The sequence below is a fragment of the Branchiostoma lanceolatum genome, chromosome 4 (assembly GCF_035083965.1).
Source record: "Branchiostoma lanceolatum isolate klBraLanc5 chromosome 4, klBraLanc5.hap2, whole genome shotgun sequence".
Classification (NCBI taxonomy): Eukaryota; Metazoa; Chordata; class Leptocardii; order Amphioxiformes; family Branchiostomatidae; genus Branchiostoma; species Branchiostoma lanceolatum.
In genome coordinates, this window is record NC_089725.1 from 26,939,309 (window position 1) to 26,963,233 (window position 23,925).

The 23,925-nt window shown below is 48.5% G+C and overlaps 1 protein-coding gene across 1 annotated transcript; it reads left to right on the plus strand.

The window, feature by feature from the left end:
* The first annotated feature begins 11,492 nt into the window (after positions 1–11,492).
* On the plus strand, positions 11,493–22,013 carry LOC136432001 (uncharacterized). The gene is made up of 5 exons (XM_066423014.1): positions 11,493–12,398; positions 12,782–13,608; positions 17,306–17,577; positions 19,893–20,254; positions 20,456–22,013. Exons 1-5 carry the CDS (start codon positions 12,107–12,109, stop codon positions 21,334–21,336), a joined length of 2,634 nt encoding a protein of 877 aa, XP_066279111.1. The 5' UTR covers positions 11,493–12,106; the 3' UTR covers positions 21,337–22,013.
* The last annotated feature ends 1,912 nt before the right edge of the window (positions 22,014–23,925 follow it).

Below are 23,925 nucleotides of genomic sequence, written 5' to 3' on the forward strand. Positions count from 1 at the left end.
TACGACACTCGCACGTCACGGCGCCCACGACTTGCTGTTCTCTTCGGGGAAACCTAAACAAACACCGTGGATGGATCAGGTATCAAGCCACGCACGGCGATGTCCACCCCCGTTCAGCAACTGCCCTCTGCACACCTGCGTGAAGTAAGTAGATCGTGTCGCACGGCGGAGGAACTGCGTTCTCACAGCCCCAGCTCCAGTGCTCCGGCTTCCCTGGTCGGATTGTTTGCGTTCGGACGCATATGATTGAAAATCTATGAGATACCTATCCGTCGACAAGCAAGGGTCAAGGGGTGCATATATTTACTAATGACCCACACGTGTTGTGCCAGAGTCGGGACAACAGTGGCAGCCCGTGCGCTACAACACCTGAGGATCGGATAACCCCGGCACACACACCAAGGGCGCAGACCAAGGCAGGGCCCTCTGCCTGATAGCCGTACGGCCTTGCGGGACGCTGTGGACCGACGGTTTCGGTTCCGTGCTGCCCTCCATGCCACAGGTGAGGTTTTACATTTCTGTAGATAGGTCCTGCGGGACATCGACGCCGTAGTACTTAGCGGTACCGGGATGGTGTGTCTCAAAGGTCAGGGGTCTTCCGCCATTACAACATCAGCAAGTCACCGCCGGGAACTGTTTGCTAGATACCTGTTGCCCGCACGCCACAAGACAGTACCTGTCTTTACTTCAAGTTCCACTGAGCTCTCTACACTTGTTTGTTGTCAATCATCGGTCTGTACAGAGATCTTTCGACGGGTACTCTCCGATAACAGAGAAGTTAGAATGCTTCAGTAACCCACTGTGGTGCCCGTTTTCACAGGGCGAATCGCTCTGTTTATCGTTTGATGTGGCAGGGCAAACACTGCGCACAGGTAATGAGGATAGCTGTTTGTAAACCTTGTTTCTGGTAGGAATCATTCATCAAAACCGACCAGTCGTGTAAGACAGACGACCGTGGGTTCGTGTTATGAATATGGCTTGTCACACTTCTGTCGTCTGGTGCATTAGTTGGCAAAGCGTGTCGAACTGGCGTCCGCAAATGCCGTGCTGCGGTTGATGCAATCACAACAACTTGTTGAAACAGGGTATAGTTTAATCTGTCGGAAAATTCGCGATTTGTGCAGAACATTACCGATTTGGTAGCTTTTGTTGGGGTGTTTCTTTGCATGTGCCCTAACATAGATCAAGCTACGGTACATTTGGGTGTTTGGGTACTGCACTAACGGTGACGTCGTTTGCTGCTCTAACAACACCGAGTGGTCCTCTGCAAACTTCCAGTAAAATCCCGGCTGCTGGTTCCTTTTCACCGAAGGGATCAGTCGGAAAATGCGGGATTTTACGCGTTTGCGCCTTCCTTTACTGACAGGCTTTGGTTAGGCGGAGTGTCTCCTTTCAGTCACCTAGAGACCCTGCCCCGTTAGCAAACACTGCAGGTCGGCCGTGGACGCCCTCGTGTGAGAAGAAGCACGGGGGTTTGCCATGTTTTTCTGACACCCGACAGGACCCAGTGGAGTCCAGCCAACCTTACTTTAATTATGGGAAAATTAGACTGTAACGGCAGCGTGAAGGGGCATTCATTATGTAGTTCTCTCCTGGCAGATGTAGGATACAATGATGTCGCACTCTACATCCGCCTCGCTGCCGCTGACCTGACCCTACCAAACAAGCACCTCTGACAGATCGGAATTTCTGCGCCTCGCACATTGTGATTCCTATTACAGAACACCCTGATGGGATGCAGGAACGTTCGGCCTCCCGGCACGTAGGGTAGCATGCACCACTGGAGTGTCTATTGGGTTGCTGACACCGCTCGATTTTAACTATTGTGTCGTTGAGTCCTCCGTGTTTACCCCCTCCCACCTCGCTGACACGTACGACTTAATCAAGCACTAACAGAATTGTCCCAGGTACTGATTAATCTGTAACCCAAGATGGCCTACTGGGCACACGGCTGAATACCTGGCCGGACTTGATGGATACATTTGTTTGTCTGCTCCCTTTTCAATCAGGCTTGATGCGGTGAGTTGCCACCTCTTGGGTCAGCCAAACAGAAATCGTTACGCTGTAGTGGGTAGTTACGATTAGATAAGAGATGCTGAGATGGGGGTTCGTGGCGGTTTGTCATCGCGTCGAAACTTAAGTTAAGGTAGCAACCGAGCCTCAAGTATCACGAGAAAGTCTCGAGCACCTCTTCTTAAGACTTTTCGGAGACTTTTCGGAGACGTGGCACCGGAAAACCTCTATTTTTAAAGTTATGCTGCGAGACGATTATTTAAGTCACTTTGGTAATTGCGTCATGCGATTTATTTGTCCAAGAGACCACGTGTTGTTCTTGCTTGCCGACCTTATCAGCTAAATGAGCCTTTGAGAACTGTTGTTAACCATTTTCGTCTTGATCGGTCGCAAACAGTGGCGCGAGTGCTTGTTTCGGGAAGTTTAGCGCGCAGCTTTCAAAGCGATAGAACGTAGACTAATAGCAATAGTTGCGGTCAGACCCTTACGGCAAGGTAAACGCTTCAGGTATGTACTGTGCAGTTACACAGGAATGTCATAGATTTAGTGCGGTAGGAATCTGTTAGCACTCGTCTGTGCTTTGGGTAGTGTAGAGTACAGTGGAGTATAGAAGAATCGTCTCTGTGGATTGTCCCAACGCTCTGTAGTCGTACAAGTTGTGGAGCGATTCATTCCCGCCTGGACGTCAACTGTTTGATATTTAGTGAATATTTTTCCTACTTGTCAGATCACGTCAGGCGTATTTTTCGTCCATTACCCAACATGAAAGGGTTTGGGAGCCATAAAGTGTTCGGCGAAGTTGGAGAGGAAGAAAATGTTTGCCACTGTAAATCACCCGTAGGAAACGATTCCGTCCTATCCGTTGATCACACGGCTGTGATGTGCCTAATCTCCCCGCGTGTGTTACGAACTGTTCACTAGTCTGTGATTTGGGAATCGGATATCAGCTTTCATCTCCAGTCCGTGCGTAATTGTGACTTTTATTCTGATTTATCATCCCCGCATGAGCCGGGGAGAGGCGAGGCTTTGTAATGGCCGCCCAGAATCCTCATCCCACATCACGGCTTCCGCTGACAGACTTGATGATCAACAGTTCCGCCAAATAGACATATTAGCCCCCGCAACGGAGATAACGATAATTATCAAAATATCTTCCATCAGTCGATGCCGATTGCATGTGCAAACAGTAACACCGATCAGAACCAGCCGATCATTTCCAATTAGCCCCTGGTCCGATGATGATAAACACAAAGCGGCTGTCCTGCCTAACGAAGGTGCACTGCGGTGTGGGACACCTGCCCCCCTCCCACCCCTGTATCTTCACAACGCACCCTTCGTTGTTGCCTGGCGATACTGTCTTATGGCTATCACCTGTCCAACTAAACGAAACGAAACGTCCTTGGTGCCTGACGTGTTCTAAAGCAAGCATGCTTCTTCTCGTCACTGACAGGTTTCTCCATACACGTGACGCCACATGTGTCACCAAGATCAGTGAGTGAGAATCGACCTTTTGTTTCTGGGGAGATGTCTTAGCGTGCTTCTTTGCTGTTGTGGTTACTTCAGGTGCGCATAGCCTCTATTCTTCCCCCTTTGTTAACAAGGTAACCTGCATCACGCTTGAGCAGACATTGTCTGTAAGTTTGTCTATCAAGTTAGACTTGTTTATACGTTTCTCCATTAGTTGAAACGATTTGTGACAATTTGGTTGATGTGACCTGCCAGGTCAAGCCTGGACTAACCCAGCACCTGCAGCTTGCCCCGAGCCAAGGCGGAGAGTTTCCTAATTAAAAGCCTGTAGCTTGGTGCTAATTATAACCTGTGGAATAATGGGCGACGCTCAAAAGTTGCGGAAGAACTGCTTGACCAGACGAGAGAGACTCAGGAGGTGTCGTGAGCGTTCATAAACAGACGTAAACATTTCCTGAGGACGACTCATTGAGACCCTTCTGAGACGCTGTTGAAAAGTCATCCGAATTCCACCTGACTCGCAGGTAGTGGTGTCGTCGCGAAGACGCGTTCTCCAGGACAGGAAATAGCTGAGTAAGAGGGGCCGCCCGGTAGACGAATCGCTTCGTCCCTTTTATGGGAAATTTCCATTCCACGTCAGGACGAGACAAGTGTTTTCAGACGCCACATGACCTTCCCTCGCGCGGATAGCCCGTGGTGCTCTCTGTAGACCTTCCTGTCTCCCTGCGTGCGGGTTTGTAGCTCGCACCTGCACACACACCGCTGGCTTACATCGAGACAAGACTACACACGTCGTGAGGTGATGGACAAGATATGCAGCCATCCTGGTAGGTGATGTTTCCCGCCTGTAGCATAAACGTACCTTTCATTTCCTGATGCTAGAAATATCAGGCCTTGTCTAAAAAGAGGTGATACCTTAGAACACAAACTAACACGCCTACTTGTTTTAACAGTTGAACTCCGCGTAATACAATCGTTATCGTTATCAACCCGGATTTCTGAACCGTCTTGGGCGACCGGATTATTTTTGGGTCGGTCGGCCCGCCTGTCAGCGTGAAACACACTCCAAACACTGTCGACAGGGTGGGCCTGACCGCAGGCCGGGCCATTTGTAGGAGCATTGCCAGGACAAACGGCGGTGGCATATTTTCCTTACTACACAAAGGAATGGAATGTAACAGTCGAGATGTTTGCCTGGGCCAGACAACGTCGGTAACATTGGTCAGGGCATTCCAGAGAACACAGTCCAGAAAGGTTGGTTCGAGTTCAGCGCTGTTCACGTAATTGATTTCTGCTTGTTTGAAGTCGATAGATGATGTAGCTACATAGGCACTTTATCTTGATATGAATGTAACGATATGTGGCCAAAGCTGGGTGGGTGATCAATCTGTTTGAATACCTAGGTAACTCATTTATTAGCTGATCAAGTGCTTGTAGGGCTCTGCCCCGCAGTCAGATCGATATACAGGCTGTGGCTGGGTTGTTAACGGCTCTGACGTACACGTAAGTCGACGTCGAACTCAGGGGTTAGTTACCTGTTCTCCGTCTCTATCCGACTGACGCAAACCTACAGAGATTGTCTTGCCGAGACTAGCTTCTGTCTCTAAACCTGGCGGATTAACGGGAATCTCCTAACACCGAAGGCTGTTCACTAAATACTACTAATGATATATATGCCAATATGGAGTTGGCTATTTGAGTAAAACCCGTACACAGTGCCGTGTGGTTTTAGCGCGGTAGTTTACCTTTGTTTATGACGCAGAACATCAGGGTGACTCACCCGACAAACGTCGATATCAGGTATTTGATTCCCTTTATTTACCTTGATTCCTAATAGGGCTGTTAGTTAGTAAACTCACCATTGTGTCTGGTAGCGAGGTCGCCGCGGACTTTGCCCTGACGCGATGTTAACAGTATTTATAGCACGAGTAAAGCTTGCGATGTGCCCACACCAGCTAATGAACCAATGAATCAAAAACCTAAAACTAAAGTAGTTACCGCACTGGGGCCACACCGCGAAGCCCAGTCCCCTTGGTCGTGCGTTTGCTAGATTCCTAGGATGGGGACTGCTGTAACTACGGGAGGAACAGGTACTTACTAAGGACCAGCGTCTAGCCCGGAAAGAAATCATGGCGATACCACACGATCAAAACATATAAAGGTGAATACCACAGTTTACGTAGCAAAGAAAGAAAGGAACCTGCGTCATTAAGTAACCATAAAACTGGACCCGAACACACGTACGTTGACGTCCTGAGGAAAGTGACATACTGTATGTCTCCAACCCCGGCAATAGCCAAGCGGTGCGGGTTGAGACCAATACTGTTGGAGGTCAAAGAAAAAAGGTAGACATCTGCTTTCTCTGAAGGACAGGCGGTTGTGCTTTTACAGACGGAATCTAGCATCGAATTTGCTTCTGAAAAACGGCCCTGTAAAACTGGTGAATTTCCACAGAACGCCCGCCATTGTCCGAACCTTACGAGTGACGTGCCCTCTGACGACATCGTCTTCCGGTCAGTATCGGGGTCGCATTGTCGACGTCGTAAACCGTACGGGTCGCCTTTTCACCGGGTGGACTCACTTGTAAATTTTAGACAAAAAAGGAAAACCAGGTTTAGTGGTGGAGAAAGAAACCGTCGGCGCCATGTATGGAGGAAAAACAGCGGGTTTGACGAGGGACGTACACGCTACATGTGAAGGCTCGTAACCATCCAAACATAGCCGCAGTTTTCCAAAACACACACAGCAGCTGATTGTTATATAGGAACAAACAGCATTAGTAGTGCTTCTGGTAGTTAATTTAGTTTGCTGATACGTAGATCCCTGGAGCTGATTACGGAGGAAGTAAATAATGGTGTACGGAGCTTGTACGTCGAGACGTGTTGTAGCCGGCTTGCATGCCTCTGTCAAAGCTGTCGCTCATGCTGTGGTTTGTGTCCGTTGTTAGCAGATTCTAAGGCATCTTTGTCGCTTTTCCCACTTCCTCTCTGGGCGCTGCTCTGCTTCATTAGGAAGTGTTCCACTTCCACTTGCATCAACAGAGATCTCGGCGGCGGCCGCAGCGCAGTGGGAGGTAAAGTGCCGCCAGCTTCACAGCGGACAAACCGTCGGGACGCGTCGGTGGCCTTGGGAGAGGGCAGGTCCCAGGAGGGGCGCGCCGGGCTGGCCGGTCGCCAGGGGAGGCCGGTGGATTCTACTGGCTCAAGCTTGTTCTGTCCTTGGTGTTAGACTGGGTGCCATCCTATTTCTACCGGGGCTCCTACACTCGCTTCCCTCAAAGAGGGAAGCGAGTGTAGGATGGCACCCAGGCTACTTGGTGTGGCATTAATGAACATCCCCGACTTTGTTGCATCAAATTTCCATTACTGCGGAGCAAGATGGGTCAAAAGGCAGAACACTTTAGGGTGCAGCGTGACATGTCGATAGAGACCTATTTAAACATCTTCCTACGTCTATACCTAGAAACGACTCTGGATTGAATGGTGCCCTTTTAACTAGGTTGTTCTCGTGGTGTTTTATCTTGGCACTACCAACCTGTCAGTTCGATGCAAATTGAGGAAAAGGTATGCATTGGAAGTCGGATATCCCATAAAATACCGAGGAGTAGATTGCGTACAACATAACTTGTCGTCACAAGATAGCCTCCGTTGCAGGCTCTGAGCCGGCTTTTTGGGGGGCTAAATAATACACTTTTTGCAGCCAGCCCGTAACTATCAGCAACGGAGGCTAGTCACAAGAGGCGTGTTTCAAGAAAACCATGGATCGAAAACGGTTGAAGGACCCTGGCCGTCGGTTTATTTTTTGTGTGTACTCGTCATAGAGAGGGTGGAACACTACATTTTCCGTACTTGTGTATAAGATTGTAAATCACAAGTTGACAATAACTTGAGCCTCCCCATCTAATCGGCACCATCGGAATCTTTACAGTTGTATCACTCAAGCGTTTCAGTAAGGCCAAGGCAATATGAGCGCCTTAAAGGTCAACGCTCCCGTAAATCAAGGAGTCCGTGGATGCCAGACATAACTAAAGGAAAGGTGTCAGCAGGCAGTCTCTGGTCTGGACCAGTAACAAGAACAACGTCTAGCCTTTACTCGGAGACTTTAAGTATCCTTTACAGGTGGGCGCAACACTCCGCCAGGCTTCCTCTGTGGTGTGTTGGGCATTTCTATCATTGTGGATACTCCTTTTGAAGCACTTTTGATTTTCACTTGAAACTACGTCAGTGCTATACCTTGTTGGGCAGTTAGACCTACCTCCTAGCCTGTGCCTGTGTGTTGTTTGTTGCTGGCGAATGTCGTCCCAGGCGTGCTCTTCATATCATAGGCGGTAGGTGGCGTAATCAAGGACTTCCTATTTTTCTTTCCCTAAATTGATTGTCTCTCTGCGTGTACGTAGGATGTCAAAAATGGATTTTTTTGTGTGTGTATATTGTTCCAGTAGACGTTTCTTGTCAATAAAAGGCAAATTGGGGGGGGGGGGCATCCGACCCGACCAATTGTTATTTCATCTACTACTCAAACTGCCAACCAGAGTCAATGACCGACTAACTCATATTCCCCGTTGGGAAAACCTGCGCGCAGAGTTTACAATACGGCGTCCACGCCTGACTGCTCGGACCGGGGAGTAATGTGTAATGATGTTCCCGGCTGCATCATTAAGCCGCAATTACGCCAATTCCCGCGCGCACGCCGACACTGGGGAAAAGCGTCATAAAATTCTGCTCAATCGTTCCGGCCCATGGTTGACATGATGGTGTCTTCATGATCATCGCTCCAGAATAATGAGTCTAGATATATCTTTGCTCGGTCGAATTGAAAAATGGTTGTAGAAATCGGCCAAAACGTGCATACTTGGAAGGGGGATTGAGCTTGCGCTGCATTGTAGAAGTAGAACATGTTTAATGGTAATGGAAACTCCATGTTCCGTTAGTTTCTGACAATTAATTCAACCTATTTGGCCTATTTTCCATCAACCCACGGATTCAAGGCTTGTAGAGACTAACAATTTCTAGGGTTTAGATGCTGTTTGTAAATGTGATGTTACAACCATTGATAGAAACTGTTCGTGGTGCAGTTGGTATGGAATGGCTGGTCTTCGGCGTACTCTTGTACATTTCTGATTGGATGAAACGTCCCAAATAACGTAAGGCACCCGAGCTGAGGAAGTTACGTTGTTGCCGCCGATGAGACATATTTGCAGTCTTTCCACGACGATATATGCAATCAGTCATTGTTGACGTTGATTTGGGGTACCATCTCATACTGACCATTTTGAATCCTACATGACTTGATTCATAGGGAAGACTACCAGGATACTAAAGTATTCCTCTGGCCTGTCGCTTCCGAAACCAGCTCTTTGTTCTTTCCGTGTCCTTATCGGTGTTCTCATCGGCCGGAATTGTACATTTTGAATCCTACATGACTTGATTCATACGGAAGACTACCAGGATACTTTAGTTTTCCTTTGGCCTGTCGGTTCCGAAACCAGCCCTTTGTGTCCTTATCTGTGTTCTCATCGGCCGCAACAGATCCTTTCATCTCTGACGGTAGTCAAGTTTTGTACCAAACAAAAACAGAACTCGTGGCCCGTGGTCTCACGCCTCACAAGACGTCCGTCTGTGCGTGCCCGACTCCTCAGTCTGGCCATGCACAACTTGGGTTAGTGCTTCCGGCTGTACCTGACTAAATGGTTATACAATGTTTGTGGTAAGATCTGATATGGTAGGTAACAGATTGGGCATTGCTGTGTACGTGTTTTTGTGACCTTTGACTGCTGCAAACCATCAACACAAAAACGACAAAGATTTGGGCGTCGTTATTTGCCTGGAAGTTGCAGATTTGCTGAGATAAGGGGAGGAGGGCGCGTCGAGCCTTATGAAGTGCCTGCAAAGCTTTGAAATGATAAATGCACTACGACGTCATACATGTGACCTTCCATGACTTGTGAACAACGTCTGCCCGTGGCGAAACGATGTTATCTGGAGGTAGATAACCGATCATGTTGCGAATTTCACGTTCTGTACGATTGATAACGATCCGTCCATGATGTTCCATTGGTCCTATAATCATAATGGACGCTCTTTTGAAACTGTCAAGATCAATATGAAATGGATAAAGGCCCTTCGTATGATATTGTTGGACATCGGACGCTGGAAAAGATTTGCAGCATTTACTTTATCAGTTTGTAGATCAACGATAATGGCACTGATGACGCAATAACACTAGGAAACGAAAGGGCATGTCACGTACGTCGTAATTCTACCCAAGCCGAGTTAGATAACGTTGGATTCTTGTAATACTAAGAGTTGTTGGAATTGAGTTGATCGTAATGTGATCATTACTTTTCAATTACTTGGGAATAAGACTGAGATTGTGCCGCTGCCCGGGGCGAGAGCGTCCACAGGAAGCTGCGGTTGTTTTGAAAACATTCCAGGAACGAACAAAGTTACATGTCGTTCAACGCGACGACTGTCAGGCCCCGGCCTTGGTGTGCGTCGGAATGTGTTTGGGGGGGGGGGGGGGGGGCTGGGTAGATAGAGTACAGTATATCCTTAGTAACTCCCCCCTCTCGGAAATAGTGCCATGTATGTATGAACTGTCGGGAAAGCCTCAGTTTGAAAGGCTAGTAAGCCGATCGTAGCCAATGTGGTTACCTTGGCGTGTCAATCATTAAAACATTCCGTGTGATTACAGTTAAGGTACTTTTATTACCATCTGTGTCCAAAGCATGTCAGAACAGCATGCGCAGTCATTAAATGTAATAAATCAACCATGGCAAGGAAAGCTACCAATCTTTCCTTAAATTGTAGAGAAGGAATTAGACCCACAGCTCTTTCAACAGTAAGCATGAGCACTTTTTATAAGTACGTAATACATTCTCCTGTCTCTTCTCCCTTCGTTGAGTGAGTTCGGCCCCTCCCCGGGGGGCATGCCCGGTGAACTTCTACAAGTGGGTCAAATTGTCTGGGAATTCCACAGCTAACTATGCGGGAGAAGTCTTGAAATTGCCGGCATAGAATCCGCTGGAGTCCGGATATCCCAATTCAACAAGCAGCTGATTTGCGCGCCATGGAACGGTCCCAGACCATGCCTTGTGTTTCAGGGTCAGTCCTACCGGGAGAGCTAAGTTTAGATGATCCCGGCCCACAGCACTTAATAGTGCCCGATGCCGAGAGAGAGGTCACGTATTTTTGGAAGACTTTTACTGTAGTGTTTCTCATGCCTCAGCACGCTTTCTCAGGGGATAACCAAGCCGTAGGTTCATTCTAGGGCACTTGCCGGGGTTTGGATGTCGATGGCCTGTCAGTGTGTAAAATTGATGCCGTGTAAAATTAAATGGCGATATAATAAAGCCTCTCGTTTGACAATTTTGTCAAACGGAGCAAAACAAAGTAATGGTAGACGTGCAGTACGTAATGAGATCGGAATGCGGTCCATGTCGGTGTGGAAACCTTCCAATGTCACACGAAACACCTGTTAACGGCGAGACTCGGCTTGATCGGAAAAGCTTCGACATTCTGTCTTGTGTTCTGTTGGTTTCCTTTGTTTGCAAGTTGTTGGTACGTTGTTTATTCATGAAATATCCCAATTATATTACGTACTTGCGCTGTAAGCTGTTACGTTGTTCTATTTACTGTTGACGTTTCATAGAATTGAAAGGGTATACTAGTTTAGAAACGTACGTATGCTTAACCTTTTATTTTCGATGTTTGTATAAATAACATATTAGACGTCACGCATGTGTCATGAGTACGTGCGTATGAAAGGACTTCGTTCTCGGGTATGGGACAATTCGGGGACAAATATATGATAAGTGTTTTACGCGGTAAGCGAGCGTCATTGGTGACCTCAGGTCAAGGATAGTGACTAGGCGCAGGTGACGGTACGTACGTCATGCTCTGCGTGTTCTCTTTAACAGCAATAAACAGTTGAAGTCAATAATAATACAACACTTGTGTTCTTCGTCCTGACGTGAGAGGCTGTCATAGCGACCGTACGATCACCGCCCAGGTGCAATCGGAGTCTCCTCGGAAAACAAGAGGTCCGTTGATGTCTGTCTCCTGAGAAAGGCGCAGGCTTGTTTGGAAACTTGTCACCTGTTAAAGAGTCTTATCCCCCGGGCTTTTCTGGGTCTATGGAGTTAAGCTCTTCTACCTGGACCAAAAGCTGACCACTTTGGGATGGGAAGACCTGTCTTTATACGAGCATACCGACAGGATAAGTTCGGAAGTGGCTCATCACCACCACACAAAGGTTGTATAAACAAACCCGACTTCTAAAGAATTCTCATCAACAGGAGGGACATTTTTACCAGCCTGGCTCCACCCTGGCAATTTAGCTGCCGTTGGACCCAGAACTGGATGTTGTGCAGCGAGTGTTGTTGGCATTCGCTGAACGTGTCGATGGTGCAAAAGTGCGCCCGGGAGAGTTGTGCTTCATGATTGATGCTCATATCTCCCGTGTTGGGTGTCGCTAACTGTTTGGCCGTAGTTGTACATCTGCGGTGTCAATCAGTCATAACTGGTGTATCCTCACTCACCAAGCGTCATACCACACATCAGCCAGACAGAAATTCCGGCGTGTCAAAGAGAGAAGAGGGGACAACAACATCGGCCATGAGCGCGGCATGAGGGCCGTACTTGTGACGTGGGCCCTGCTGGGCTGCGCCCTGGCACACGCGGGCGGGGATGACATCGCCGGTGTCCGGGAGGGGACCAGGTTCCAGCGCAGAATGTTGAACATTCTCGGCTTCCGAGAACGGCCGCAGCCATCATCGGTGCAGCGGGCCCCAGACTTCATGCTGGAACTGTACCGAAGAGTGACAGGCAGCCAGCGGACCGTGAAGGCGTCCTCCGGCTCATGTGCCTTCTCCGACCCCCACATCCGAGGCAACATCGTCCGCAGCATTGCTGAAAATGGTTAGTTCGGAACTGCTCCCTTTACTCGCGCTCAGAATATCTCTGTGTGGGGGTACTTGCAACACTTGCTGCCTGCCAGTCCTGGTATGATATGGCCTCCGCATGTCTGAACCTGACCGCTGGCCTGCTGACTAGTTGTTATGATGTATCGGCTGTAAGCTAGATAGCTGAGCGGTGGGTCGCAAATGTTTGATTAGTCTCTGGTCGCTATGTCATCGTTCATGTCATGCCGTGCTATACATCTATTGGGATATGATAACTTTTGACAAGTCTGAGAACGTTGAGCTATGCAGAACTAGTAAGCTGGCAACCTGACCGTAGATTACAAGTGTAGGTCTAACCACTGCGACGATAAGAAGCTTTGTCTGGATTAACTCCGACAGGTTGGTCTGCTTTCCCCGGACCGGAAGACGAGGAGGTGTGCTATCGTCGGCGCTTGGTCTTCAACATGTCCAGCATCCAGTCTCACGAGAGGATAAAGGACGCGGAGATGCGATTGGTCTTGCCCGTCTATTTCCAGTCGTGGCTGCAAGTCCACCGAGGATACAGCATCAAGATTCATCACGTCGCAGCGGACTGGAGTGGCGGAATGAACGTGACGTCCCCCACCCTGGTTGACGGGTTCAGCGTTCAGCGGCGCAGTGTCGTCGTCCTTTCGGACGTGTTGAAGGCCGTCCTATCGTGGCAAACCGAACGCACGGACACAGTAGACTTTCTGGTAACCATAACTTTAAAGGGCTCAAAGAAAGGCAACGCCTGCCCGACGTTCGACACCCTACGTGCTAGTCTTCTCATATTTTCGTCGGACCGCCGTCATTGCCGAGCAAAACGGGGGCTGAACAACGAGAATGCTGACCCTAACGTCGAGACGCCGTCGCCGCTGCTGCAGGAGCAGGCGAGGGTCTGTCGTCGGCAGCATCTGTACGTGGACTTCCGCGAGGTGGGCTGGCAGGACTGGATCATCGCCCCGCCCGGGTACCACGCGTACTACTGTGCGGGGGACTGCCCGTTTCCCCTGAACGAGAAACTAAACGGCACCAACCACGCCATCATCCAGACCCTGGTGAACACCGTGGCCCCGGCCGCCGTGCCCAGGCCGTGCTGCGCGCCCACGGCGCTGTCCGCCATCTCCATGCTGTACTTCGACGAGAGCGGCAACGTCGTGCTGCGTCAGTACGAGGACATGGTGGTGGAGGGATGCGGCTGTAGGTGACCATAAAGAGTAGGGTACCGACATCTCGTCCTGATGAACCCCACAGCGAAACATTAGCAATCAGGGTACCGACATTTCGTCCTGATAAACCCATAGCGAAACATTAGCAAGCAGGATGCCGACATTTCGTCCTGATGAAACACGACAACGAAACGTTAATGGCAGGGTACCGACATTTCGTCCTGATAAAGTCAACAATGAAACATTAGCAAGTAGGGTACCGACATTTCGTCCTGATGAACCACTAGCTACACAAGTAGGGTGCCGACATTTCGTCCTGAAAAACTCCACAACGAAATGTTGATAATCAGGGGACTACACAAGGAAACGTCAAAAAGCAGGGTACTGACATTTCGTCCGTATGAACACCACAACGAAATGGTGACAAGTAGGGTACCGACATTTTGTCCTGATGGATCCCACAACCGTAGAAATGGTAGGGTGGCAACTTACTAGAATGCCGACATTTCGTCCTGATTGACCCCACAACGAAACAGCAGCAACCAGAGTGACGACATTTCGTCCTGCAAGCCACACCGAAAGCCTCGCGCCAATATCCTAAAGAGACACCTTCTGATCCACACTCAGACTCAAACTCTCTTACTAACTTTTGTCGTACTCGTACGATAGGTTTACGGCAGCAAATTAAGGGCAGTCGTGGATGTGTTGTACACCTGTAAGACGGAAGAGTTTGCTGTAGATTCTCATTGACGGTCGGTTCTGCAATGCCGACAAAAAAAAAAAAATGTGCGACAAGCGTGTCGGCGGCTTTACTGAAATATGTATAATTTGAATGTCTTGTGAAATATGACCGGCTGTAAATTTCGTTAAAATACCATATGATTATTGAGACGGACTGAACGATGTTTAGGTGTGTTCATGTTTAGGAACAGGAAGACTTATCGAATACAGTGTATCACTGTATGTTGTGTTCGGATTGTTGGCTAGTTTTGATTGAATTGCCATGTAGAGTGCTCTCCAGGCAGAAGTTGATGGGAGAGAGATTGTTAGCTTCTACTGACAGCCGATCCCTTCTGGGTACTAATCAGACGAAGGTGACAACCGTTCCCTTCAACCTCTGCTTGGAGAGTACATATGCAGCAGGTGGGTTACCGTGCCCGGCCGCCAGGCGTGCAAAGAACCTTGTCAACTGAAACATCTCCAGTTACTTTAGTACTGTACTGAGAGTTTTAGGACGGTCGCCTTTTTGTAGCGAGCTTATACTCTCCAAGCAGAGGTTAATGAAGGAGATCGTTGTAGGTTTTCATCTGATTGGTAGTATGGTACATGTTGGCTTTCTATAAATGGTCTTCATAAAAAGAAGGATGACGATCTCCTCATCCTTCAGTATCTCTGCTTGGAGAGTAGCAAGGTCACTCGTGCCCAGAAAGCTGGGATAATTGCTGTGTCCGGCCTACGTCAGGTGACGGTAATTCGTATTTATTCTGCCAGTCTGTCATCATGGCATCAGCGGTGGTGGGTGATTAAAGTGCGAGTGTCCTGGGGGAGGTGCTTGTCATTACTGAAACAGAGGTTGTTGTGGGTAATTAGTCACCTGTGTGTCCCACTTTACAGTACTAGTACCTCGTGTGTCAGATGATAGACTGTCTGCGTGCCCAGGCTAGGTATGCCCCCTAGCTGTCTGCGTGCCTAGGCTAGCTACTGGCCCCTACTAGCTCCCCTTATTAAATGTTGTACACCCCACGCGGGTCACTTCTACATTCTGATATGGTCTAACTCGGCCCTCCATCACACCCTGTTAACCGCCTGATCGACGGACGCCCTTGCCTTCGCTGCCACGCATTGTGCAATCGGCAATTAGCATATTCCGGTAATTACATGCCTCAGCAAGTGCCATATTGATGTTAGCAGCCATGACGATCCCTCTGCCAGCCATTTGCACATCACGTCCTTCCCCAGACTACTTGAACCCAGTTGGCACGGCCCGTGGTGAAATATACTGAGTTTGCATTCCGCCTTAATTACCACTGACAGCCCCGTTATGGTCCATACGGGCCACGTCTTCCCACTCAAGACTTGAGCTAACGCAGCTCCGTCCCGTAGTTGGCCTGGTTCCCTTCCTCTTCTCCGTCGGTTCCTGTCCTTTCATGCCCACTGACAACCTAAAGGGAAAGGGAGAACTCCCGTCGATTGGCAGAGTGCGGGGCAGGCATGTGCCCGCAAGATGCGAACCGCGTAAAACATGTGTTCATAATTACGGCTGCCAGTTCAAAACGCTCCGAGGCTAGGAGATGTCGTAAATCTATGTAACGATAGCGGTTTCCATACTTCTTCTGCTCTGCCTCCTCTCTCGCTTCAGGGCGCGGTTCGTGTTGCATTCACCTGTTGCATGGCCCGTTGCCACTCAACACCGTCGCTAGGATACCGGCTCACCCCCTCCACTCCACGGGCCCAACATATGGTGCACATGTTGATGTTTTTCGCCAAACCCTATTGACAATGATGAGGTACATTTCTTTAGGAATCGCGTTTGTGTTTCAATGCTCGTGTTGTTGTTCTCCGTCTCGTTACTGTTTTCACTTGGGAGAGACCAGAAGAAGACGTGGCGTTTGAAATTATGGACCTAGCGTGATAGCACGTAGTTAACATTCGTTCTGTTGAACTGCTAGGACAATATATATGCACGCGGAGCGGGCGACTTGATGTGTTTTCTCTCGTTCCCCACGACTGGGTCCCATCTGTGCGCCAGCAGCACGCGAGGGGACGTGTTCTATATACAAGCTCTCCTGTCTGACAGGCCTCTTTTATCGCCTCTCCGGGGTACAAACCAATTTGGATACTGTGAGAAAGCTAACATTTATCCACAACATCAGCTTGTTACTACAAAGTACCAGCAAACATCACGGCCACGCTGATAGTGTATCGAAAGCCGGAAAGAATTCGTCGAAGTCGTGCGATGTACATTGGCTGTTTGCAGTGTTCCCCGCTTGTTCAACTCATCAACAGTTTGCTGCAATATTGACCGACATACTCTTCTGCAGCTGGTAAAGGAGTGCTGAACAAAGGTTTTGGATGTCAAGCAATGAATAACCCTATTGAGTTTAAATCCCGCAAGAAAAACAGGCCCCGGACGATGTCAAAGCTCTAAAGCTATTAGTGTCACAGATCTGCGCCCGCCTGGCCGCTTGTAACTGATTGTTCCCCACTTGCAGTCGACCAATCGCGTTCGCCGCTCTCTGACGCAGGTTACAAGGTTCAAGACTAGCTTCCACAACTTGACACTTCTTGTGTATACTCATATCAAGCGACCATTGTTTCAACCTGTAAATATCAGGCGTGACGTGAGCACGACAGCTCTAGTTTCAGTCGTCCCCACATGGAGTTCACTACGCCAGCGAGAGGGCTGTCCCCACGGCGCAGTCGGGCCATGTTCGGGGTACGCGCCGCTTAGTACACAACCAGCCTGCGGCAACTCTCCTCCTGCTGTGCTCGCAAAGTCTGCGAGCGGGACATCGCGACCGGCGGAGGAACCGCGCAGAAATGGGGCAGGAACAGATCCGCCGATGCCACACTCCTCACGACTGCGTACGGAGCGGCTCTTCACAATAATTTTACGCCCTATTGAGTAGAAATCTGGACCCAAGACGGACGCAAGTTCCCGGGCCTGGGGGAGAGCGCAGCCGTTGTGAACGGCCAATGCGGGATAGGAGGAATTCATCCGCACATTCCGTAGGACCAGCAACCCAGGCCACGCTGGTATGTATATCGTGAGTTTTGGACAAAAATAGTCATCATTCTGCCATCGTCTATTGTCCGCTGTTACTCGGAGTTGGCGGCGTTGGTTGTCCCTTTCCAAGAGTCGTGTCGGCTGCTTAATTTTAAGGGGCTTTGTAAGCTTTGTATTGGAAGTGTCCTTTGGGCATGCTGTGATTTTGCGCTGGGGGAGCGGGCCGCAATCCAGCAGGAATGTGGCAGAAGTGTCCACGACCCCTCGCTCGCCATCAGGTTGGTTGTCATGTCAGTTGCGTTTTGTTTTGATAGTTGTGTCGCTTAAATAGCATTTGTTCTGGTTCGACCAGAGGTCTGCTCTTGCGGTCCTCGGGTCCACGCCTTCGGAAAGTCTCAATCTTTGAACTACCCGGGAAGCGGAACAATTGTTTCCCGCCTGATTTGCCGTTTCTTCCTGTCATATGTAATCCATTCCGGAACATTTCCACGCGTTTGCACCGAAAACCTCACAATATTGCAGCGGGCTTCCAGCCTATAAAGACCCGCCTTTGAGGGTGATGGGGGTATTGGAAACTCTTTGTGCGCCTTTCAATTCAGATGTATTCAAGAAAGGTTAAGTCTGAACGACTGGACTGGAAGCATTTGGCTCTTTGAACTTCGCTAGATTAAACACACCGATTTGTTGGCTCGTAGCATGTGAATCCGTCGATCAGAAATTTATTTGACCCAACAGCTGCGCCGCTTGACGGGGTGAGTTTCAGCGAGCGGACAACAACTCGTGGACTGGCTTTCCAAAAACGTTCGAAATGGGTCTTTTCAATATATCAAGCGTTCTGCTATAATAAGAAACCAGTTTCTTCTAATTGGTAACATAAGCCGCGCGGCGTAATTCGATGATATCTTGTTTATAACATTTTGTAGCATTCAGTTCAGTTGTACGCAGGCGTCGGTAAACAGTGGGTGTGGTGGTACTGTTAATGTCTTGAGACAAAAACGACTCGATTGAATGTGTCGTTTCCTTTGTCTTATCAAGGGCGTAATATAACGTCCTCCGCCTTATCTTTTATTTTGATCTACTTCTGTAAAGCGCCACCATTTTCACCAATTTAGCCGTACATAAACAAAGATCCGCACGCAGATTATATTAAGTAGTTTTAAACGGTTCACGTGTGAAACATTAATCAATAGCAAGCACGGTTTGTTGTTGTTGTCGGTGCTCGTGATTAGGCGTAAATGCCCCAGTGTGTTCTCAAGCCAGAAGGACGAGCCGAAATCGGGTTGACCCCCCTCCCTTTCTCTGGCTATATTCGCACCACCAAGCCGTTCTCTGGTTGTCAGATGTACTTTACATTTGGTGCCCCTTGATTGGCACAAGTGTGGCTCACCCCTCCGAGGTCGTGACATCGTAAAACCAACGCTTTAGGAAGGGGATAAAGGATTTATTATCGGGGGATGTTTTCGACATAACCTTTCTTTCCCTTTCTTGACGGAGAACAATTTGTCTATGTGGCTGCATGTTCGGGTCTGTTATGCGTGGGAGCCAGGGATGCTGTTAGTGAGACCGTGGGTACGTAGTAGCAGTTTGTCACATTTCAAGGCTTAAATAGGGTCGGGGGATGACATCTGCTTGTTCTAATTTGGACCTTGTCATAGTACAGGGTTTGTCACCATTTGTCTAATGCGAGGCAGCTGACAAAAACGTCGACTGTGTGCGGAAACTAGGCCTTGGAAAACACAATATTTGCGTGATTGGCGAGCTGGGGAGTTTCTTTCTTCTTTTCTGTGGCTCCATTCTTCCTTTCAGACCGAAAAATCTCTCGTGAATGGTTTTTGGCGGGAATGGGACTCAGACTCTCTCTATGACATGGCGTTCATCAGGATTTCTCCAACTAGGCCAATCGCTATTCTTCGTTGAATAATGGGCGCAATTGAAATGCCTGCGCTACATCTCCCATTTTTACAGTGAGTGTGAGTTGTTGCCGTCACTTCGGTACGCGAAGCCTCTTCTCTGGGAGAGAGAGGGAGAGATCCACTCCTGTAGAAACTCGATCCTCCAGGACGCTGTTGTGACTTATTCAGGGGCACGGTAGATCGTAAACCTGCAGTAAACCCCCACTTTTGATCGATCTGTAAATCCTTGTCGACACATGACCTTAAATCTATAATGTTATCTGAACCATCTTGACACAAGTGTGAGGTACAAATGAAGTACCTGTAATTAGGGCCGGGGAAACGCTGGACTATTGCCACCAGGGGACATGTGGAAGTTGTTTGAACCACTTTTTGCGCGTGGGGATGCATGCCGAGTTTTGCGACCCTACGTTGGTTTTAATTTGAATGGACTGGTGGAACTGTTGCTCGTTTGGCGCTGTTGTACGAAGTGGGTGTTATCAGAAGCCGGGATTCCGATATTTAATTCATTAGCCTTCCCCCAAATCCCATGCAAATGCATGCGCTGTTTCACAGCACCCGGCGATTATCCGATATTTAAAACGTAAACAAGTTAGACTACGTAATTAAAATATACAAGAGGCTGACCCATCATGCATTCATTCGGGCCCTTACAAAGAGTTTGCTTTCATACTTTGCAGAGGCACCATGATTCCTGGTAACCGATCGCTGCTGGTGCTGACTCTGTGCTACATTCTGCTTGGTGGAAGGGCCGACCTTATTCCTGATGCCGGGAGGAGGAATCTAGCCAAGCAGGCAGCGGCGTACAGCCCCGATAAGATCGACAAAAACGATGACATGATTCGGGCATTCGAGTCAAGTCTGCTCAACATGTTCGGATTAAACGAGCGACCACGGCCTCGGAAGAACCTGGTGATCCCTCCCTACATGTTGGAGTTGTACCACAGCCAGACGAAAGACCCTGAAAACCCCAGTGTCAACTTCAACTTTGCGGGAAAGTCAACAAGTACTGCCAACACCGTGCGGAGTTTCCACCATGAAGGTACGTAGTCCATGTATACCATTGTGTTGTGTGTGTGCAGGGCGAGGGACAGGGTGCATGCATTAGCTATTTGTTGACCCCTAGACTTCATTATCGATTCATTTGCTTGTCTAACGAGTCCTCCCGACTAAATCTGTGTTTACTCGCACATGCTGTACCCACACTTTTGTTTACTTAAGTATTTTTTTAAACGTTGTGTAGAAGAATCGGAGGCAGAGCAGCCGGTGTGGGAGGGCGACAACGAGATCAACCGGCGATTATTGTTCAACACAAGTGCCGTCCCCAGCGTGGAACTTATAAAGGCGGCCGAGTTACGATTGTTTCGGGAACAGATTGATGTTGATCACGTTCAGTACGGAGCCTCCACGGACCACCACTTGTACCGAGTAAACGTGTACGAGGTAATGAGACCGAACAGTCGGACTAACTCGGATACCATAACGCGGCTTCTGGATACCAAATTGGTGGATGTTCGTAATTCATCGTGGGAATCCTTTGATGTCCGGTCGGCTGTTACTAAGTGGAAGAATTCCCCGGAGCGAAACTACGGGTTGGAGGTCGAAGTGGTGTCTCCAAAGCGCGGGGCCCTATCAAACCACCACGTACGGTTACGACGGTCTACAGACATGGACGACCACTCGTGGCAGCACCGCAGACCTCTGCTGCTCACATACACGGATGACGGCAAAGGTTCCAGTGACAGTAGTAGGGTCGCCTCCAGGCAAAAACGCGCCAATGGAAGAAAAAAGCAGCGGCGGAGACTCAAAGCCAACTGCAGGAGACATTCGTTGTATGTTGACTTCAGTGATGTTGGCTGGAATGACTGGATTGTAGCTCCACCTGGCTACCAGGCCTACTACTGCCACGGGGAATGCCCCTTTCCCCTCGCAGATCACCTCAATTCCACAAACCATGCAATAGTTCAAACTCTAGTCAACTCCGTAAATCCTCTCGCGGTGCCCAAGGCCTGCTGTGTGCCTACAGATCTCAGTCCGATTAGTATGCTATATTTGAACGAAAATGATCAAGTTGTTCTCAAAAACTACCAGGACATGGTCGTTGAAGGATGCGGGTGCCGTTAGATAGTAGCAAGAACGTTTTAAAGTCACCTATCGGTAGTTCATATTGGAAAAAAGAACGTTGTAAAATGGCTTGTAAAACCATTTCAACACACCACCAGAGAAACACTGTCATATTTTTAAATAAGAGGAAGTATTTATCTTTTTTCTACAAGAGCGGAGCTTGCTTTGGATATAGTCACCGCTGACATGGAGCCAGAGAACGGGTTTTGACCCCGATGTAATTTTAGATGTACATGTTTTCGAATTTTGGAAGATTTTCATTGAGGGGAATTCGTCCAATGTTGTGAAGAAGGGGGGAGGGCAGAACAGCAATCTGTGTATATTTATTATTGAACCAGCGTTTCCGTTCATAATCAGTAAACTAGAGCACCTAAATGTGATATTTAAATGTAATCAAATGTGCCCAGAATATAGGGAAATTTGTACAGAATTAAATGTATATGTTTTCATATTCTATAAACATTTCATATGTGCTATATTTTGTTGTAAATGTAGAAGTTTTCAAATACATTTTATACCATAGTTTTGACACATTCCGTTCCTGTAGTTATGCCCCACGTTTTGAAAGTGTTCTGTTACTTCTACCACATAGCTGTGCACAACGTTTGTTCGTTCGACAGAGTTTGTTGTTCGCGTTCAAATCCCACCTCAGGATTAAAGTGTATTGTTAAATTGTAGTTCTCTGTTCATGTGAAATTGCCGACGAATTTACGGGGATTTCTGGGGATAGGCCTTTACAAATCTGGGCAATAACGAACTACAACCGGTACTTAAAGTAATGACACAGATGATAGCAATTTGTGTATCCTCCCAGACCCTCTGAACTTAACCAACCCTTTGTTGACACGAGCCCGGAGTACTGTAAAGTCCTGTCGACCGGGCTGTCGGGCCCCTGGCAGCCGTGCGTGAGCATAATGACATCAAAGTATGCTTCCAACAAAGACCTATAATTTTGGGTTTTACTTCAAGGTGGGCTCATTCCATTCACTCCGACCCAATGGCTAAAGATGAAAACCAATTTCCTCCCAGATGTGCGGGCACGTCCACTTGTTTGTGTACTGTAAAGACTCCGTCTTGTTCGGACAGTTTATTTAAGCTATCTGTGCCCAGTGTTCGGTGTTTATTGAATAGTGAAGGTGAGGGCCGGTTATTTGCCTTCAGGGCTACGGTTTGAACTTTGCAGTAAAACATGCCGGGCGATTTCTGTACAAATCAGGGCCAAATGAAGTCGGTGATCCAGCGAGACATCTCAAAACACGAAGCCTCACATCACCCGACAGACGGGTTGTGCCTCCTACAGGTAGGAATCGTTACTCTTGGCGTAGAATTCCCGGTAATTCGGGACCGGGCAGGGGAGGGGGGGAAGTGACCTTTGACGTCAAACACAATTCTCGTCCTGACAGAACATGGGTTTGTCATGTCGCAAGGTTTAACGAGCGGCAATTTTCTGCGTGTAAACATGGCAGGGCATCATGCGCACATCCGGGCAACAACGCGGGGTCTGACGCACCTTGGGAGTGTGCGTGTCACTCTCCAAGCAGAGGTTAGGTTTCGGCTTGTGTTGGACGTCTTTCTAGGCGTTTTTCATCCGTCTATTTTGTCATGTCTTCTTTTTTTTCCTTCTCGTTTGGCTGGCGGACATAAAGAAAACCTGACAAAATATATAGCCTGATATAAAGAACATCTAAAAAGACAAGCCTAACCTCTGTTTGGAGAGTGTGTGCGTGCCACCTCCTATCCGGGCCCATGTGCCTGCCAGGTGAGAAGGCACACACACCCCTGCTGGGCCGCATGGTTAGCTCCTGTTAATATTGACACCGGGCCTCTCTTTCTGTCGCAAATAGCTTTTTTATGAACTCGCGGTCAAACAAAGGCATGTGGTCCCTTTTCCGAGACAGAGCTGGCTATGGGCAAAGAGGCTATAACCTCCTTGATCCTCCTTGCTATGAGGACAGGAGGGAATGTCGTGTATGTTTGCAACACAAACTTTCGGTCGGCATATCGCATCGTTGTATGTAATGACGATTATAAACGGGATCGACAGTTGAATGAAGCTGAATTCCTCAGAAGCTGGGAGAGGGCGAAAGATACGACTAGGTCATGTGTGTAACACCATGTGTGTGGTCTGGCCGCATACCCTCCGAGACAATTACTACCCGTCATTAGTTTAGGCAGGGAAGCAGGAGGACCGGCATGAGGTGATACAGATGGCCCTATAAGATATGCAAAGGAAAAAGGCCCGTTTCACAGGCGGAACATTTACACACTCTGATAGCCTCGGGCAGGAAGTCAATAGAAATTTCTCAAGTGCCTGAAAAACGCCCTTGTTAATTAGTTTTGCTGTTCGCACATTGTTGTTATATATGTTTCTTGGTTTGCCACGTAGGTGCGAAAACTATGAATACTAGCCATACAGACAGTGCCGTCCTGATGAACTGGCCGCGTGTCATTTAAAAAAAAAAACAGTTGATGTTTCTGAACGCCTGACTGCTTTTCGGAAAGTTGGCAGCAAAAACTTCTTTCGGGCCCCATCAGTTCACCAGATGTAGTAGTCTCTACCAGACATATCCGTCAAAAGGAGAAAAAAAG

Excerpts from the sequence above, each read along its gene's own strand:
- LOC136432001 (XM_066423014.1), top strand. The coding sequence starts at position 12,107 with ATGAGGGCCGTACTTGTGACGTGGGCCCTGCTGGGCTGCGCCCTGGCA. Across the intron at positions 12,399-12,781 it reads CCGCAGCATTGCTGAAAATG|GTTGGTCTGCTTTCCCCGGA; the intron begins GTTAGTTCGGAA and ends TAACTCCGACAG. Across the intron at positions 20,255-20,455 it reads GCGGAGTTTCCACCATGAAG|AAGAATCGGAGGCAGAGCAG; the intron begins GTACGTAGTCCA and ends AACGTTGTGTAG.